The 16,167-nt window shown below is 42.1% G+C and overlaps 1 protein-coding gene across 5 annotated transcripts in view; it reads right to left on the reverse strand.

Moving 5' to 3' along the window:
• KCNMB2 (potassium calcium-activated channel subfamily M regulatory beta subunit 2) overlaps nt 1-16,167 on the reverse strand; it is a 159,200-nt gene that overhangs the window by 122,402 nt on the left and 20,631 nt on the right. Inside the window, exon 1 of one of the 5 annotated variants that reach the window (XM_076341339.1) lies at nt 15,783-15,833. The exons of the other annotated variants lie outside the window; for them this stretch is intronic. Coding sequence (XP_076197454.1) covers nt 15,783-15,802 — 20 coding nt within the window. The 5' untranslated portion in view covers nt 15,803-15,833. Of the gene's footprint in view, nt 1-15,782; nt 15,834-16,167 lie in introns of those variants that run through there. 5 annotated transcript variants of the gene reach the window in all.

The following is a 16,167-nucleotide window of genomic DNA, read 5'->3' on the forward strand; positions in this document are numbered from 1 at the left end:
TGACAAAAATAGCAGAGAGAAGAATTAAAAAGACACAGAGGACAGAAAATGAGTGTTTAAAAGAAAGAAAGAAAAAGACATAGGACCATTTTTCAGTTTGACTGAGTTTTGGCTCACATCTTCTTGTACTCTCTGTATGAATGCCAGCAGCTCTTGGAGTTAGAGGTGCAATGTTGGGTCTGCTACCACCATCCCGAGTGCAGACACCTTGGGGCAGCTCCTGCACCCCCAGGGTTATGGGAGAAAGAGATTTGCCCTCCTGAAACTACCTAAGATTTTCTTCTAAAGATGAACTTCTCCTGAGAAAGGAAACACTCTTCAAAAATTGCTCATTAAGGAAATTATTATGGATCTTGTGAATATCATTTGGGATTACTCTGGCGATGAAGGATTCATTGCCATTTTTTGTCACTGAGCAGTATGTGTGAATGTGGATGCTGATACTTTTCCCTGGCTTACTCCCAAGGAGAATGCAGCTAAAAAGAGGGACTGGCAGTTGAGTCTCTGTGGTTGCTGAATGTGCTGTTGACTTCTTGGGCAAGACTTTATTTCTTTGTGTTTCAGTTTGCTCATTTGTAAAGCAAATATTTTTTCTATTGCTGAAGGTATTTGTAAAACCAGGCGGTGTCCATGGAGTGCTCTGAGATCCCTGACTCTCCAGAATCACCCGACTCCATTGAAGTGGATAGAGTGCTGCTACTCAAACACAAGGTCATGCTGACCTTGATTGCTGGACATGACCGAGCCGCCTTTTTTTGTTGCTGTTAAAATAGATGCACTGAAAACAGTTTACTCACTTTTGCCATTTTGGCAGATTCCTTTTTACTCTGAGAGCTTGCTTCAAGTCAAATGGTCAAACTGTAAAAGGTTTCCATCCATCCGGTAGATGCCTCAGAATGAGAGGAAGCCAGCAAAGATGACACCGTAGCAGACATAAACTGCCCGAACTCAGCTATTACAGAAGACTTTTCCCCATCACCTCATCTGAGTCTAAATAGCTGAGAAGTAATTATGCCTAATGTTTCTTGATCTCTTCCCTCTTTGCACATGTTAGGCTATTCTGTTTCTGAAACACTCACCTCATGTTCATGGCATTTGGCCTGCAGCAGTGAGGTTGCGTCCAGCCCCAGAACGTCTAAAACATTTTCTTCTAATAGATGGCTTGCCATAAGCTGGAAATGCGTCACACACCAGCCAGTTATTTCCACATCATAAACTCCTAATGCTTCTTTAGACTGATGGGGTTTCATATTTGCTAAGACCTGGAAATATGCCAAATATTCTTCCATGCATGATGCTTCTTTTATTTTAGCCACTGTTGAGTTAATCGTTGGGTATTTCTGGTGTTTGAAAGCCCCTTCATTTATTCCTGAGTATTAGCTTAAAGCACCAAGCCACTCCACAACTAGGAGCACCCCATATAGCAGGGACATGAAACATTTGTGCTGAGATGTGACCTCCCACCCTGGTCATGGGGTTTGCATTGCAGGCATTCCCAGGACTTCAGGGAATTCCTGGGGCTGGGAGCTGAGCTGTCCTCATGTCTAGGTTCCTGCTTGATGTACTCCTAAACCTTTTCTTTAAGCTCTGCATGCCACCAATCCTATTCCCCCCTTCTCTTCCTTTTTTCCTTCTCCACCTACCTTCCTCACTAAAATTCCAGTAAAGCAGCCTGGCTGGGAAGTTCAGATTATCAGTGTTTGCTGGAAGGAGAGGGGTTTGGGAGGGTGGTGAGAAGGTGCTGGCTATGAGTACAAATTTTCAGTGGTGGCTTGACTTCTGCACTCAGATCTCTGGTGGTCCTGTTGGGATGTAATTGACTGCCAGTCCCAAGAACCAAAAGGCAATTCCACTTCATTAATCACTTTGCTAGCTGGTTTCTAATGGTCTTATCAACATGCTTTGCCATCTGCAAACTGTCCCATCGTCGAAGTGCTCTGCCTGTCACCTCTCCCTTTAATTTGTTGCTTTTATGGCAAGACTCTGGTAACTGCAGAATTTCCTCTTTTCCCCACTGACTCCAAGTCTGATGTGCTTTCCAGATTCTCCAGCTGCTCAACACTAGTTAAGATTGTGCCAACTCGTCAGTGATAAGCTCTTCTTTATTTTTTTTTTTCCCAGAGGTTTGTGTGTACAAAGCTTCAAGCATAAAAATCTGTTTCAGTCCTGAAGCTTGGCAGACAGCATCTCAGGCCAGGAGCAAATATCTTTGCCAGGTTAAAAACAATGATAATACATTTGGCCACTTTTCAGTACTGAGAGTGTAAAAATAATAGTTTGTGTGATGGAAGAGTTTATAAGCTTATTTAACTAAAAAAAGTTTGATTTAGCACAAGGATTTTGCAAGGGATTCATCCTCAATACAGCCTTATTGCAGTGCTTTAAATCCCTCCTCTTTTCTCTTTTAAGGTTAATGCGGTTGCGTTCACACAAAGATGAGAATGTATTCTGCAACTTCATACTTTGTTCTCCAAATGCATTCAGGAACCTAGGAGTTAATTATATCCACAAACCTACTTGCATGTGCACGTGCATGCAAATACACACAGGTGCATGCATGCATGGATTGTTTTCTCTTTGTCCTTTCTAAAAGCTCTGACCTTGTACCAACCCTTCTCCTGTAGCTACAGGAACTGCTCCTTCCAGAGCTCTGCAGAGCTGTATTCCACAAACAAAAGCTTTACCTCCTCAATGCACGGCACAAAGTATCTGTGAGCCAATGTTCATGAATCCCGGCTTCCCAGGCTGACAGCAGACCTCACCACATGCAGTGAATCCTTCAAATGTCAGCTCCCCTAGGGACTACATTTCAAAGGACAGCAATAATAGTAATGCTTTTCACTTCTGCCACACTTATCATAGGATAGCAAAGCATTTGATCGGTACTAGGTCCTGACTACAGGCTTGGAATAACTTTGCAAAAGAGGGGTGTGCTGGCGTCCTCTACCCTAGAAGCAAAAAAAATTCTCACCAAGCCTCACCAGAACCTCTTGCTACAACTGTGGCCTGCTTGCACTGAGCCAGCTATAGGACTAGAGGTCTTGACGTGACCAGCCATGCAGGCAGGATGTCGTGCAAGGAAGGAAGGAAGGAAGAAGGGACAAGGCAGTTAGGGCAATGAGATTCTGCTTTTACTGAATTCAGACTGTGTAAATTAAACTGATTCAGCCCAAGGCATTTTCAAGTCACAGCAAACTGCCATAAATCATAGTAAACATAAATGCCTGCAAGATCACCTCTGCATTATCGGCGTACTTCCTGATATATAAACTTATAGCCATCCTTACTTACACGACTGTGTAAAGGTGGACAAAATCTCACACTTCAAGATATATGAAACCTCTAAACGTTTCATGATGCATAGAAAATAGTTTAGACAATGCAGTAAGTTTACTATGAGTCATAATGCACAACAATTAATAAAAAGAGCACAGTTCCTGCCCAAATCCTGACAAGCACAAAACAAGTCTTCCTGTTATAAACACAGAATCACACTATATTGCTTATTTCCACCCCAAAACACTTCAGATCCCCGGTCCCACTGGAGAGCTTTATAGTTATCAAAAATCCAATAGATGAAACTAAAAACGCATGGCAGAACCCAGACTGTCCAAATTAAAGCCTCTGAGATTCTCTGTAAATCCATCACAGAACATAAAAATCATTAATTTATCTCCTGGTTTCACATCCTCCTGACAATTTAGTATCCAAATGTATTATCAGTGGCCACTCCTTTGCAGCTGGTAACAGCCAAAAGAAAATCGGGAGGGAAAGGGCTTGTGGTTACCAGCATAGACCTGGGCATCACAGCAGCTGCACTTTGCCACAGGCTTGCTGTATCCTCTTGGTCAAGTTGCTTAACCTTTTTGTGCCCCATCTCCCTCTCTGTCCTGGATAACAACTGCTGATTTACTTCACAAGGCTTTTGTGAAGCTCCGTTTGTCAATGCCTGTGATGTATTATTTATTGTCAGAGACATAAACAATCGCATCCTGAAGATGCTGAGCACGTCACCTGCATTTTGATTTCTACCAAACCTCTCTTCCACTTAGGACAAACCCTTTCTTTCTCCTTCACTAGCGTAATAGTCTTTTATTCAGTGATGATTACATTTAACAAGCCAATATGCATGTTTGGGGCCATGAAGTCGGCTCCCAATTACCGACTTTCTGTAACGGGGAGGCTTAAGGGAAAGCCACTGGATTTGTCATGCAGTGGTGGCAAAAAGCATTGCTAGTTTTGAGGACGTTTTGCAAGACTCTTGCAATTGGTGGTCCTGTCAGGATCTTCAACAAGGTGTTACTCATGTCTGAAGGACCACTTTTAGGGTAAGAATATGCCCTGCATAGATGCTTAAAGAGCAGCAGGATAAACATATGTGAAGAAAAAGCTGAACAGAGCCCAGATATAGCACATCTATCTCTGTTACTGCTACACAGGGTAAACATGTCTGAGAAAAGGCACATAAAAAGAAGTACATTTTCTATAAATCTTGGTGAAAATACTGGTTTGTTTTTAATATTTTTTCTTCTGGAGACTCTGGTGTATCAGACTCCCTTGTTCCTGTTATAAAACGTGGTGACAAACTAGGCAGTGGCTAGATTTAACATCCTGACTGACCTTATCTAACTGACCTTGCACCAAAACAGCACAGTGTGCTGCCAAATTTTCCAATTCTCTTCAGCATCTGAAGTCTCAGTAAGTCCATTTCCTAAACAATTTTGCATCTGCTGACCTTATCGCATTGCCCAGAAACAAAACTGCCAGGCAGTTGGTGGGGGAATTTAAGCACGCTCACAAAAGGGGGAGCTCTGGGTGCAAAGCTCTTCTCTGAAAATGCAGAAGCTCTGGGCCTGCCTGGGTGATAGGGGGTGTTGTAAATTACTGAGAACAACAAGGTCTCTGTCGCTAAAATAAATTTGGCCTCCAAATTCAACCAAGAATGAGTATTTGACTAAAATCCTGCCACACTCTGGAAGGCTGAAGATCGTTTGAATGATATGAAGTGTTGCATTTCTAAAGATGCATGGTTCCAGTTTAGGGAGAACTCTTCTCAGTACTTAAAAATAAACAAGAGAAAGTTAGAAATGTATCTTGTGACTCTCCAGAAGAGTTTTATGTTATGTCACTTGTTATGCAAGCCAAAAATGGGTTTAACACAAAATGGCACTGACTTTTCAATCATTAATGGCACAATCAACTAAAATACATAATCTGTTGGAGTGAACACAGTGTTTGTAAACACGTGCAATTAAAGTGGAATAAGATTCAATTATAATGGGTTATGTGTGCGTAATAATGCAGATCATGCAATTCTTATTAGTTGGGCTGTACCCTGAGCTCGGTTCAGGAGGAAATTATATTGAAATGCGCTATAATGAAGAGGAAATTTTAATGAGAAGACAAGGTTGAAAAAATATTACTCAAAGCAAGAGGAATGAAAGTGTCCGGAGGCAGAATACAAATGACAGTAATACAAAGTCATTTGACTATATCTCCGGCTTTAAGCAAAGATTAGAAATTCACACTTGACAGCTGCCAGGAACTAGGTAGGCAGAATTCGCCCCACTGGTTGCCACCGTTTGGAAAGCAGGTCCGCGCTCTCTCTCCAGATAAGCTCTCTACAAGCTTTGCTCATTTTAGGAGTTTCACATGGTGCAAGTGACAGAAGAATTTAGTTCTCAGTGCTACAAGAGTGTCTAGCTTCTCCCAGGCTGCTACCTTTTGGGTGGGGGCAAACAGTACTCCCAAAGATGCTTAATTTCATTTATTTCCACTTTTCCTCTGATAGCATAGGCTTATATTCAAGGTAGATATTATGCACCTATCTGATCTTTCTCTTTGTTTAATCACTCACGGAAGTTGATTTACTTTACATGAATTGCTTTATTTAACCATCACTAGGAGTGGGGGAGGACCAAACTACATTTTCTAATGCACAGAAAATTACTAGTGAACAGAGCCTAGGTGATACTGAAAACATAAGAGCTGATCTCAGCTAAAACATGCAGACCTTGTCTAATTGTGGAAACAGATAGCTCACAAACTACTTTACAAAAACCAGTTATAATCGGTACACGTGTATAACAATGCAAACTGTGCTACACTGATTAGTACAAGGCTTTGACTTGACTTAATCAATATTTGAGAGGTGAAAGCAATACAGTGTATGAAGTAAAACAAAATAAATGAGACAAGCAAGATGCTGTGTTGCATTAGCTTACACAATCCTTAGGAGGCTGAAATCCTGAAGAATAACTTGTATTGGTTCATAATTTTGCATGTCTGCTTCTGCAGATGTGAATCTTGCTAACCTGAAGACTCATGAAGATCCACTTCTACCCCAGCATCCTTCCTAAGTGGGAGGGTTTGAATTACACATCCAGTTGTACAATTTGGATATTTTCTAAGTTAGTGACATGAGGCAGGGTTTTGACTTCCACATGGGTGATGGTGCTTAGAGTTCAGACTGCAGTCTTCAGGACAGGTGTGCACACCCAAAATACTTGTATTGGTTTGGACAAGGCATTAAGGATATCTGCCCTGAGCTTGTTGCTGTTGGCACAGAGCAGCTACACTTAAGAACATAAAGGTGCACTTCTGTAGAGTGGTAACAAGTGACTGTAAGTGTGAGAGATTAAATTGGAAATTTTACACGGAGGAGGAAACTTCTGTGTGTATCTGGTCCCACAGTACCACCAAGCATAAAAACTCTCAGATAATCAAGGAAAAAAACAGTCCAGAGACCAGATTCCAAATTCTTGATTCTGAACAAATGCTCACTAGAGGAAATTTGAAATTATATGAAGGAAATTATACTATCACCACAGCTGACAGTGAACAATAGTCTCGTACATATTCATACATTCATTGTTGTCACATACCCCCCCAGCGAGGGGTCTGTGCCATTCCCACAGAAAGCAGTAAGAAGCATGGTGATCTTCTGGCTTTCTGGGGGGACTGGGCGATCATCCCCCATTGCACATCTTCTGGCTTTGTTTTCACTCTAACTTCAAGTGTTGCAACCTATAAGGCTTCCCTTGCCAGGAATTTTTTCTGGATATTTAGTCTATGTTTCCCTTTCTTGATTCTGACTCCTCATACTTTCTTTTACACCCTACCGTGCTGCTTGATTCTTCCCTGTCTTTGGTGTTTATACCTTTCAGCACTAGATTGTAATGTCTCTCTGTAGCCATTTTTCTCTGAGTGACAGTATATTACAAATTCAGTTCTTCCAGTACTGATTTAGCTCCTTTAATCTTTCTTTATAAATGAATCTCTCCATCCCCTTGATAATTTTTGTTGCTCTTCTCTGAACTCACTACAATTTTTCAATATCTCCTTGCTAATGAGTTTCCCAGAACTGAACACAGTGTTCCAGGTGCAGAAACAGCAAAGCAGCATAAAGGTGGTCTGAACTTGTGCTGCCCCAAGCTGCACTGCCCGTTTTGCTGCCAGATCTCATTTCTAACTTGGGTCTAACTTGTGCACACAAGTTTTGAGGGAGAAGATGGAATTTCACGTACTGTTCTGTTTCAGATATTTAGCAGGCAGATTCTAAAATGCTAAATTTGATTTTTTTTTAGCAAGTAATTTTGGGTGTGCACACCTGTCCTGAAGACTGCAGTCTGAACTCTAAGCACCATCACCCATGTGGAAGTCAAAACCCTGCCTCATGTCACTAACTTAGAAAATATCCAAATTGTACAACTGGATGTGTAATTCAAACCCTCCCACTTAGGAAGGATGCTGGGGTAGAAGTGGATCTTCATGAGTCTTCAGGTTAGCAAGATTCACATCTGCAGAAGCAGACATGCAAAATTATGAACCAAAAACTCCTTTCCTCCTACCAATGAAAACTGATTGATCTGTTTTGTTCCAGTGAATAGGAAAACTGGTCAAATTCTCCTGTTCTGTAACTAACCCTGAATTCATTTTATAGCATCCTGACCCAGCTGCTTCTCTCTCTGGATCTCTTTGCATCTTTTGTGGTGGATTTTAGTTCCTCCTAATTTCATCTCATCTGCATATCTTATTAAAATGTTGCTTCCTCCTACTTTTCTAGATGAACAGTGAGGATATTAAATAAAACTTATTTAAGAGTAAGCTTTGTGGTTCTTCTGTGGTCTCCTCATCTTCAACTCCATGCTTTGCCACTCACTGTTAACCTCTCTTTATAGCCTTGCAGCCTGTTTTCAATCAAGAAGACAGTGTTCATCTCCAAGCTGATTTAAATTAATTTTTCTAGAAAGATTTCATGAGGCACAGTATCAAATGCACTACTCAGATCTAAATATATTACAGCTCCAGCATTCCCTTCATCCGTTAATTTTCTCTTTCTATCAAAAAAGCAATCAAGTTTGTCTGGTGAGATTTATTCTTGCTAGACTGACGCTGTCTGAGGCTTCGTGCTGCCAGGGCCAGCTCTCAGGCACGACCAGAATTGCCTCCAAGGTAGCTGGGTGTATCAACGCCTCTAAAAATGGGTGTTTGGGGGGCACTATTATGTTAATCCTACACTGTGGGCTGAGCTAATTGGCAGTTCTGTCATTATTGTATCAGTACGAGCCCAGGCAGGACTGTGATTTCTGTCCAAAAATGGTTGGGATCCCACATGATGACCTGGGGCGCAATTTCCCTGGAGGGCTGCAGCCAGGGGTTGTGGTCCCTGCACCTGCTGAAAGCAACTGCTCTTTTGTTGTGGCAAGGTCACCCAAAATACCTCAGAAAGCCCTGTACTGCCACATCTTGCTCAGCACCATCTGCAAAGCATCCTGTTCCCTGCCAGGCATCATTCCCAGGGCTCTCTCTGCGGTGGCATGGTGTTTGGCCAGGATGGGGACCTTCTGCCTGGAATCTCATGACAGATTTAGGAGCATAGAGCTGCCAGGCAGCAGTGGCCTTTGCCACGAGGGACTGCAGCCACGCAGGGACCATTGCAGGGACTTTTTGATGGGCCAGGTTGTGCTGGTTGCCTTCGTATTCCTCACCTGCACCGCAATCCAAAGCAATGCTGATTTCTTTATTTTAGAAAGGGTAAAAGGTAGATTTTCAGAAAACAGTGTTTTGGGATCATTTATTTCTCCTTTTAAGTGTCTGTATACACTTTTCTTTAGTCATTTCTTAGTCTTCTGTTCACAAATTAGGAGAAATAATCACATGCAATATGGCTTTTTCACCACTTTGCCTAATATCCTAGGCTCATCTGTATCAGCTGATTTACATATAGGCTCATTTTCACTCAAATATTTTCTCACATGTTACTAAGGAAAGATATTTTATTGGCTTTTCCTCATTTCTGAATAGTTCACATTTCTTTTATCTGTCTCATTAAAGATAGATTCTAGTCATCATTAGTTTCATACCCACCCTAGTTTACTAATTAATGGACATACTTTCTCTCTAGGATTTTTGCTTGTCTTCCCCCCGATACTCATATAATAAATGTCTTTCGTATTCCCTTTAAATCCTTTGGCAGCATTAATTCACTCTGATTTTTTTTTTTTTTCCTATCCTTATCCATTCCCTGCTGAGCTTTAAATGAATCTGTATTCTTGTTTGATTTCCTTCCCACAGTTTCCTATTTCAGTACAAGTTTTTTAACCTCGCATTTTTGAGCAATCCATTGTGAAGTGACTGTAGCTGTAGCAGATAACAAACTTTTCATGCACACTTATTAGTCATGCAGATTTGTGCATACCTGGCTGCCATAGAGTTTGGAGGGGTCAAATCTGGAAATGGCTTCTGGTGAATTATGGGTGCAGGGTCTGGGTCAGGACAGGGACCGCTGTCATTGGTCATTAGCTTGGCTAAGCTGAGCATCCTCCCATGAGCCAGGCAAGATGAAGGTAGGCTCCCACCCCAAAACACCAGCCATTAACTCCCCAAAGCAAGCAGCAGCCCCAGCAAGTTCAACAGGGTCCTTCAGAGGATCCCTGGCATACAACCAATACATGTGCTCAGAAAAAGCAATAAACATATTTCTGTCAGTAATTAGTTCCTTAAATAATTAGTTAATATTTGTATAGTACTTTGAAGATGTTAAGTGTTCTATAAGTGCACACATTATTTTTGGCATTTAGGGGTCCTTTCAGTCTCTGCTGGCAGCGCCTAGTTCTCAGCATTAATGAGTTATGTGACATTGCTTAGGGGTAGATGCATTTAGCAGAAAGGATTAGTTGCTATCTCTCCCCACACTCTTTTTTAAAAAAACCCTGAATTTGCTGTTTGCTGGGAAAGGGAATATCTAGCTTCACTGTCCCCTTAGGGCAGCAGAAAGCCTCATCTTGGGCGCCTGGTCCATCTGAAAAGCTTTTGTCCTGGGAGTGGGAAGCATAGCTAAGCTAGTCTGACCCATTGCAAGGCTGCTCCTAATAAGTTCCAGCTGCAAATCCTTCCTTCACTCAGTTGTGGCTTGGTGGGGTAAGGGGAAAAGGCAAATTCTCCTTTTCCAGGCCAGGTAAACCGTTATATTTTTTGCTGTCAACTCTAAAGTGATATTTTTGAAAATGAAAGCTTTTTTTTTTTTTTTTAAGAGTCACTAAGATTTCAGCAGGGACACTGGTGAAGTTATTCTTAATGCTGGGCTATCAACATATTAAGTAGCTTCTTGATGTGATTCATCTAAAGAAATGGAAGTGGTGTTTGTGTTGGTACTGTTTATATTGTTCTTACAAGTTACTTAAAGCTCCTAGCTAATTCATTAATCTGGGAGTCTAATGCAAGGCAGCAGGTACTACAGTTTCCCTGCAGAGTCTATTTTCAATATTAATTATCTTGCTGTGCATTAAGTAGTTTTTGTTTTTGTATTAAAAGGTTTATGAAGATTAGATGATTAAAATGATAAAAACTAATTTTCTCAAGCATAGCCGCTCTGCAGCAGTCAACTGGAAAGAGAAAACTATGTGCACTTAGTTGTCTTGGCAAAATGGCACTATAACTAAATTATCATATGGGGGGAAGGGAACAGTGGGAAAGGCTGCTTTATTACAAATGCTATTGCTGTCCTGCTGGCCACACGCTTGTGCTTATGTTGATGTGTCTACTGCTCATTTTCGTTCCCAGTAAAGCAGGTTTTTGTCTCAGAAATTAATTTCAATATATGACAGGAATTCCTATCACTTGCAAACATACCATATCTGCTGCAAAGCTAAGCTCAATGTGACAGCAGACTATATTTTGACTGCTCTTTGAGGAGGAGGGGGGCTGATGAAACATCTCGGTGGCTGGGTCAGGTTTCATAGCATTAAGCTGGGCTGCAATACAAGTGCCTCTTACAGGGGCAGCTGTTACTGGAGGATGATCTTATGATTAAAGGAATCTCTTTTACGAACACCGTTACTGTGTGCTGGTTCCCTAGCTGCAAAATGATGAGGAAACTCTGAAGGAGAAGGATAAGTCACAGTCCTACCTTCTGTGAGACATTGTTATTAGTCTGCCAATGCTGACAGATACCTGGTTTCACTCCTTTGCTCTTTATCCCCAGTGACATCCAGAGGGACTCTGCAGAGCTGTTATGGCTTATTACAATATATTGCTAAATTTGGGGCTGTTGGACCTCAACAGATGTGTTGGTTTTAATTTTGGCCTAAGAGTGAACTCTGAAGTGAAGATAGGTTGTTAAAAAAGATATATCTATTCCTTTCTCTTCAGTGGACTTGAAGTGTGATCTGAGCAGCACAGCAGTAGAGATGGGTGCAGCTATCAGAGCCCTCCCCTGCGAGGCTGCCACCCTGAAGAGCCCATGCTGCAGCTTTCTGCCCTATCACCACGGTCACGTCTAACTTGTTGCCTGCTCTCACCTCTGCTGCTTCCATCGCAGGACACATATGTTGGGTGAGAGAGGGCAAAGTGACCCTGGGTAAACCAGCAGCAATGCCGTCCCCATAGACAGTGCTTCAGATCGTTTCCTGTGACTCTGGCACAGAGTATCTTTTTCCTTTCCCCCCCCTCATTATAAACATGGTGACTTTTATAAGCAGCATAAAATATTTTGTTATAACAAAGTTTCCTGCCTGTCAGGTAGAAGAATCTGCACAGTATTTGCAAATACTAAAGCCATGGGAATTGAAGTCACTCATCGTTAGCAGTAGTCACCCCCATTGCACGTGTGAGGATGAAACTGAAAGAGCAAAAGGTGCTTTGTGAGATACAGTGTAAGTCAAGAAGCTGAGGACAAGCAGGAGAATTGCTCTGATTATTTTGCATGTGGGATATATCCATTTTATATGGTCCTGTGGTGGTTTCTGCATTTTAGAACACTTTCCTTCAATGACTAGCACTCTAAATATTGTTTTTTCTATGAGGCTGTTGTCATTACTGTTATGAACTGTTATTTGTTGATATCATGCAGTCTTTTTAATGTCCTAGAATTTATTATGGGTATTGGAGGTGCCAATGTTTATCCATTTTACACCTTCATTATCTGATCTAACCTCATCATTACTCCAAATACATACAATGGTATTATCTCTGTTGTCTTGTTTCATTATAATTTCCATTTGTTTAGTGCTTTATTTCTAAGAAATAATTTATTAGAAAATATGCTGAAGCATAATCAGCCCCAATATTATGTATGTTTGAATCTCGAGCATTTGACAGAAAACGTCTGTGACTTAGAGGTGGCACGGTGTCTGTTTTAGGCCAGTATTGGTAGACTGGGCCAATAAGCACACTTAATGCTGCATCCTGAACAGCTTCTGACAGCCTAAAATGTCTGTAGTGGATACCTCAGTCTCCTACACGTCCACAGTGAAGGTTCCTCCCAGTGCTAAATATAATGTCTGTCCTCAGAAAATGAGAAGTTTATCTTATTAATATATGTCCCACCTACAGTAATAATGACTTCTGTGTATTTGATCTTTTTCCCCTAGTTCTCCTGAACTGAACCTGTATGTTGCGTGAGGCTACATAGTCAGTTGTAGAGAGGGGAAAGGAGGAGAGAAAGAGAGAGAGGGGAGGGGAAAAAAAAAAGAAAAGCAGGATGCAGCTGCCTCTGACTAAGATGAACATAGACATCACCCTGTCATGGTGGCAACTGTTAGATTTTTATGTTGAGAAGGATTTTAAGGATCAACTAAATAGAAAGTAAAGCCGAGATGAGAATGCAGAGAAGAAAGGGGCCAGAAAGACAGCTGTGACGTGTCTGACATGAGGGGACTCTTGATTAAGGAAACAGCTTGTCCACACTGGGCCCAGAAAGTGCACTCGGAGCCTAGGACAACTCGCTGAATATCCTGCCTGAGAGAAAGCATTGAAAAAGCTGACCTGAATCCATTTTTAGCAGTGACTGTTCTAACTGGAAGTGTTTTCTGGCTACAGTGAAGCTGCACTCAGCTATGAGCAGGTTCTGCTTTGCTGGACTCTCGCAATGTCAGTTCTCGGCCCTCAGTGTAAGGCGGTGGGATGCCACTGACACTTGGAGGAAGACAGCCTTGGCTTGCTCAACAGCCGTTACCTCTGATAGCATGAGGTAGCTCATGGCAATCTTTGGCCACAAGTAACACAGAGTTATAGGAGGTCTTGCAAGAGCATCTGCTGCAATACAAGCAGATAATTACTTCTGTATTTTAGGGAAGCTTACAGCGAGTCTGAGTTAGTGATCCCAAACACAGCACTTCATCCATGTTAAAGGCCGGAAGGGAAAAGCCCTAGTTTCTCAGCTTGCAAGGTGTCATTAATAAATCAACCCATAGAGAAAATACCAGAAACAGTGTTTTGGAACAAATGATATGATTAAAAAAGTATATTTCATCCAGCAAGTAATTATCACACCTGCTGATATTTGTTAAGATATAATTCAGTGAAAAATAAAATCTGTGTTTCTGCTATAAATTCTGGCTTGATTCCCGCAGATACCAATCCTCAATCTTTAGCCAAAATTTGCTGAGGCATTGTCTGACACAGGAAATGGACTCTGAGCTCTAACATAAAACCTAATTACAGGAGGTACTGCAAGACAGGGCAAGAGATGATGCCTGTAGTGCTGAAGAAGGCAGGGTTTGGTACCCGTTCTTTTCCAGCAAAAGAATACCAGATATCAGTAACGCTGCTTTAGATGCAGAACATGCATGGAGACACATGCATACTCCAGTACTGAAAAACATAAACGGCCTTTTCTCCTCTTCACTCAAAACCCAAATGCAATATCAACAAATACCATAAAAATTAGAAATAATGTTTCAATTCCCAATGCAAGGAAGCTGTGGTGTGTGCATGTGCACACCGGGGAAAGTGTGAGAATTTGGCTAGTAGATAAGAAGTCAAAATTGATTCTACACAACATAATATTTTGAAAGTCTGTCCATCTATTCATCAGGACCTGCCTTGTGTCTGGGCAGTGATGGCAGCTGGGTCAGTCACTGCAGCAATGCCCGTCTAGGGACAGCAGGATATTGTGGGGGGCTTATGTCTCTGCAGGCATTAAGACCTCTGGCATCAGGACTGGATTCCCCAGATGCCTTTCCCTGCTTAGCACTCAGGAAGCTGCACTTTGCTGACGGTTTTGCCTGGAGGCTGTGTATTCACACAAATGGGAAGTTTGCCCTGGGCTGTATGAAACAGCATAGGAATGAAGGGGGCTGGCAAAGGCAGGTTAACAGCATGGCTCTGAAATAGACTGGAGGGAAATTGCTGTAAAATGCACTTTTGTGTGGGAACTGCTCAAAATTGAAGGCTCAGTCTGCCGTGGCAGTAGTGTGCAGGTAGTGGGAACAGTCAGCAACTGTGTTCAGTGAAGTACCAGCTCTCAAACAGTGTCCAAGCATGGACCACAGGCTGCATCAAGAATGAACACAGGCACCCACTCTCAGTGTTTAGCTTTTGTTACAACTGCATAAGTGACAGGGAGTAAACATTAACACACGTGTTAGAGAGAAATGAGAAACAGGGGATCTCAGTTCTCCAGCAGGTGCAGGGAATCTGTCTACAGCTTTGCCAGGTGGGTGGTATAGGCTGTGGTATAGGCTGTAAAGTACCTCTGCTCCCTGCTGTTTCTGAAGCACTATTTCTCATTTAGGACACAGTTTGACATTGCAGAATGATGGGTAGGACCCATTCCTTCATAGGTTTGTCTCCCTGCGGTGCCGTTGTCTGTATCTGAACAGGACCTCCTATCCACAGTTCTATATTCCTGCTGGATTGTCTGGACACTGCTGCAGTTGAGAAGTGCCTGTGTCGTTCCTGTCAGGGACTATTTTCTATACAATGAAGTGGCGACAACAAAAAGTACCAAGGTTAACAAGGTTTCTCCTTCCCTGAGGTATATGCCTCCTATATTTCCTAGGATGACTTGTGTCGGACTATGCTGTAGAAGAGCACCTTCCAATTGCTCCCATCACTGCACCCTACCATCGCTCTCTGCCACCCAACTAACTCTCACTGGATGTCCGAGACCTTCTCATTCTATGAGCAACATCACACATCAGCATGCAACAGCGACCAGAGATCACATATAGGCATTAAATGCATTTGTTGAGAGGAGGGTTCCCAGATGGAAAACTTAAAGAGCCATTCTCCAAGGTTTGTGCCTGATCATGCACCATCCCTTCACTAAGCTGGGATTAATATTTCAAAGGAAATACAGTCTCCTGTGGGCACTTTCAGAGAGGCACCATGAACAGCTGAACCAGGGTAAACTTATAAGATATACAATCTTCTTGCTTCTTTCTCTCTGCAGTATGTATAGTAATAAACCCCTTATATAAGTATACGTGTGCTGTCAGGGTTGCAACATTAATTTTGTCAGTTCTCATTACCCAAGTGCAGGCAGATCTGTTACTTACTGTTTCAGTGCTCGCAGCATATTTGTGGGATTGTGTTAAGGGTTCATCTGGCCACAATGAATTCATGCTATATCCTGCACAGCATGGGATACACACAAGAAGACACTGTTAATACAGCATCTCTCTACTGGTGGTGAGACAAAATTACCTTCCTTAGTTGTCCCAGCTGGCATAGGATCAGCTGGGTAACGGACACCTTAAATTTGCATTCCTTGGGGCATCAGGAAAGGAGGAACAACACTTTACCTTAATGCAAGGTGAAAATCATAGTATGGCAGTGAAGAGGAAAACTGTGAGGTTGCCCTCGGGGAAACAAGGGAATATTTGTCACTCATTTAGGAAACAGCAGGATGAGACTCGCAGATTTGCTAAACATCTGAGTAAA

This window comes from Aptenodytes patagonicus, chromosome 6 (assembly GCF_965638725.1).
Source record: "Aptenodytes patagonicus chromosome 6, bAptPat1.pri.cur, whole genome shotgun sequence".
NCBI classification, from domain to species: domain Eukaryota; kingdom Metazoa; phylum Chordata; class Aves; order Sphenisciformes; family Spheniscidae; genus Aptenodytes; species Aptenodytes patagonicus.